Here is a 2332-nt window from a genome sequence, read left to right as displayed (position 1 = left end):
CCAGTCATAAGTCGCTGGGGTATATTTGTAGCAATAGCTAACAATACATTGTATGGGTCAAAATCATTGATTTTGTGATTTTATTCATTTATTTTTTATGTGAGTGTTTAATTTGAAAATTATTTATTTATTTATTTTAATTTGATATTTTTACAAATAAATCAAAATGTATAATTTTTATTGCTATTCTTTATTTTTATTTATTTTAATATATTTTATTGGGATAGAGATGTATTTTATTTTATTGTTTTTTTTTTTTTTAGATATATGGGGATTTTTAGGGATTTTATTTTAGTCACTAGTCATTGTATTCTTTTGTTGAGTGGAAGAACAGCTCGTTCTGCTGATCATCTTGTCTTTTTCTCGCTGGTCTTCCACTGGTGATGTTTTTCAGGTCTGGAGGGAAACACTGAATTAACTCCTGCAGGAGAAACTAAAGGAGACGAGGAGAAGAAAAAGAAGAAAGACAAAGTAATTTCTCCTGTTTAAGACTGTCTCTGTTATATTATTTAAATGACCTTACTTTTTTAATTTGCAGGATAATGTTTGATTGCTCGCTATTTAGTTCATATATTGATTAATTTTGCTTAATTTTTCCCAGGATGCAGCTGCAATCACTTCAGACAGTGAGAATGAAAAGAAGAAAAATAAAAAGAAGCAGAAAAAGGATAAGAAAAAGAAGAAGGTATGCAGCGCAGAGGTATAAAAATGTTTCAATTTCACAGTATCTGTCTGGAATCTGAAATCTCTGCATCTTCTGTATTTCTTAGGATTCCAGCTCATCTTCCTCGTCAGACAGTGAGGATGATCACAAGAAGAAAAAGAAGCAAAACCAAGAAGAAGAAGAGGAAGAAGGTACAGCAGTGCATTGGTGTGATTGGAAATCTGTTTTTATTCCCACAGAAAAAAAATACATTTTAAAAAAGGTAATTATGACTTTTCATCTCAGGTTGTTTTTATATCTCACAATTCTCAAAAACTTAAACTTATTTTATTTCAGCTAGCTGTCAAAGTGACATTTCTCATTTTCATAAAAGAGATAGTTCACCCAAAAATAAATTCTGTCATCATTTACTCACCCTCAAGTAGTTCCAAACCTGTATACATTTCTTTGTTCTGCAGAACACAAAGGAAGATATTCTGAAGAATGCGGGAAACAGAGCAGTTCTGGGGCACCATTGACTTCCATAGTATTTTTTTCTCCTACTATTGAAGTCAATGGTGCCCCAAAACAGCCTGGTTACAAACTTTCTTCAAAATATCTCCCTTTCTGTTCTGCAGAACAAAGAAATGTATACAGGTTTGGAACTACTTGAGGGTGTGTAAATGATGACAGAAATGACATTTTTGGGTGAACTATCACTTTAAGTTAGACTTGACATACTAAGATAATTGCAATAAAAAACTATAAAAAAAATAATTAGACATATTTCTTAAAAAAAACAGAATTACTAAAACTTAAAACTAAAATTAAAATGGAAAATATAAAATAAACCTGAATTCAAAATGTAAAAAAAAAACTAGTGGTATTTCTTTTCCTAATTGCACGTTTATATCTTATCTTATATCTTATAGTTTTTCTCTGAATTGTGAGATAGTCACAACTATTTTTTTCTGTATTGTTTAATGCAAGTTAAACATCTCTTCTCTCTCGTCTGTCAGAAATCAAGCAGTTCTTCCTCTGACAGCTCCAGTGATGATGAGAAAAAGAAGAAAGACAAAAAGAAGAAAAAGAAAAAGGAAAAGAAGGTACAATGCAGCTTAAAAGCATGAAAAGTTCTAGAAATCATCAGATTTCATGTGTTTTTTATTAAATGCAGACAAAAATTCATTCAAGTCAACATGAGATGACGTAACTGGTATTAAACTCCAAAATAAACTTTCAGAGAAGTTCATCTGACAGTGTGTCGAAACACTCGTTATAGTCATTAAGTGAAGTCTGCTATTGTCCGACACTAACATCTGACTCACTCTTGGAAACTAGTTTGAGTTCAAGGGTTAAAATCAAATTCACTCATTGAGCTCATTATGACTTCCAGGATTCAGGAGGCGAGTCTGCATCGGACGCAGAGAAAGAGGAGAAGGTAAGAAACCGGAGAATTGAGCTGAAGTCTCTGTTTGATCTCCTGTGAGTGAGTGTCAGTGTAACTCATGCTGCTCCTCTTCTGTCTGTCAGGAGCTTGAGCTCAAACAGGAGGATGGAAAGCTTCAGCTGGTGGACGCTTTAGTCTGTTCATTTATTTGTGCAGATTTGAGTCTAGTTTAACCCTGTTTAGATTCTTAAATCCCAATTCTGGGTGGAGAAAGCAACATTTATATAACTTTTACCAGG

General features: G+C 32.8%; 1 protein-coding gene across 3 annotated transcripts; it reads left to right on the top strand.

Moving 5' to 3' along the window:
- The first annotated feature begins 343 nt into the window (after nt 1-343).
- LOC107600830 (protein FAM133-like) lies at nt 344-2332 on the top strand. Of its 3 annotated transcripts, none has more exons than XM_016292803.1 (6): nt 344-471; nt 602-682; nt 771-838; nt 1661-1749; nt 2040-2084; nt 2177-2332. In XM_016292803.1, exons 2-6 carry the CDS (start codon nt 603-605, stop codon nt 2264-2266), a joined length of 372 nt encoding a protein of 123 aa, XP_016148289.1. In that variant the 5' UTR covers nt 344-471; nt 602; the 3' UTR covers nt 2267-2332. The 3 variants fall into 3 exon arrangements, with proteins under 3 accessions (XP_016148289.1, XP_016148291.1, XP_016148290.1); XM_016292805.1 differs by having other exon boundaries at nt 345-471; nt 602-680; nt 777-838; XM_016292804.1 differs by having other exon boundaries at nt 346-471; nt 602-680; nt 769-838; nt 1661-1740; nt 2037-2084.

Source organism: Sinocyclocheilus grahami, unplaced genomic scaffold (genome assembly GCF_001515645.1).
Source record: "Sinocyclocheilus grahami isolate Dianchi unplaced genomic scaffold, SAMN03320097.WGS_v1.1 scaffold292.1, whole genome shotgun sequence".
Taxonomy (NCBI): Eukaryota; Metazoa; Chordata; class Actinopteri; order Cypriniformes; family Cyprinidae; genus Sinocyclocheilus; species Sinocyclocheilus grahami.
This window is presented reverse-complemented; position numbering and strand designations above follow the sequence as displayed.

Bases quoted from the DNA above. Each gene is read 5' to 3' on its own strand.
- LOC107600830 (XM_016292803.1), top strand. From the start codon at position 603: ATGCAGCTGCAATCACTTCAGACAGTGAGAATGAAAAGAAGAAAAATA. The intron at 1,750-2,039 runs GTACAATGCAGC...TATGACTTCCAG, and splicing joins AAAAGAAAAAGGAAAAGAAG to GATTCAGGAGGCGAGTCTGC. The intron at 2,085-2,176 runs GTAAGAAACCGG...TCTGTCTGTCAG, and splicing joins ACGCAGAGAAAGAGGAGAAG to GAGCTTGAGCTCAAACAGGA.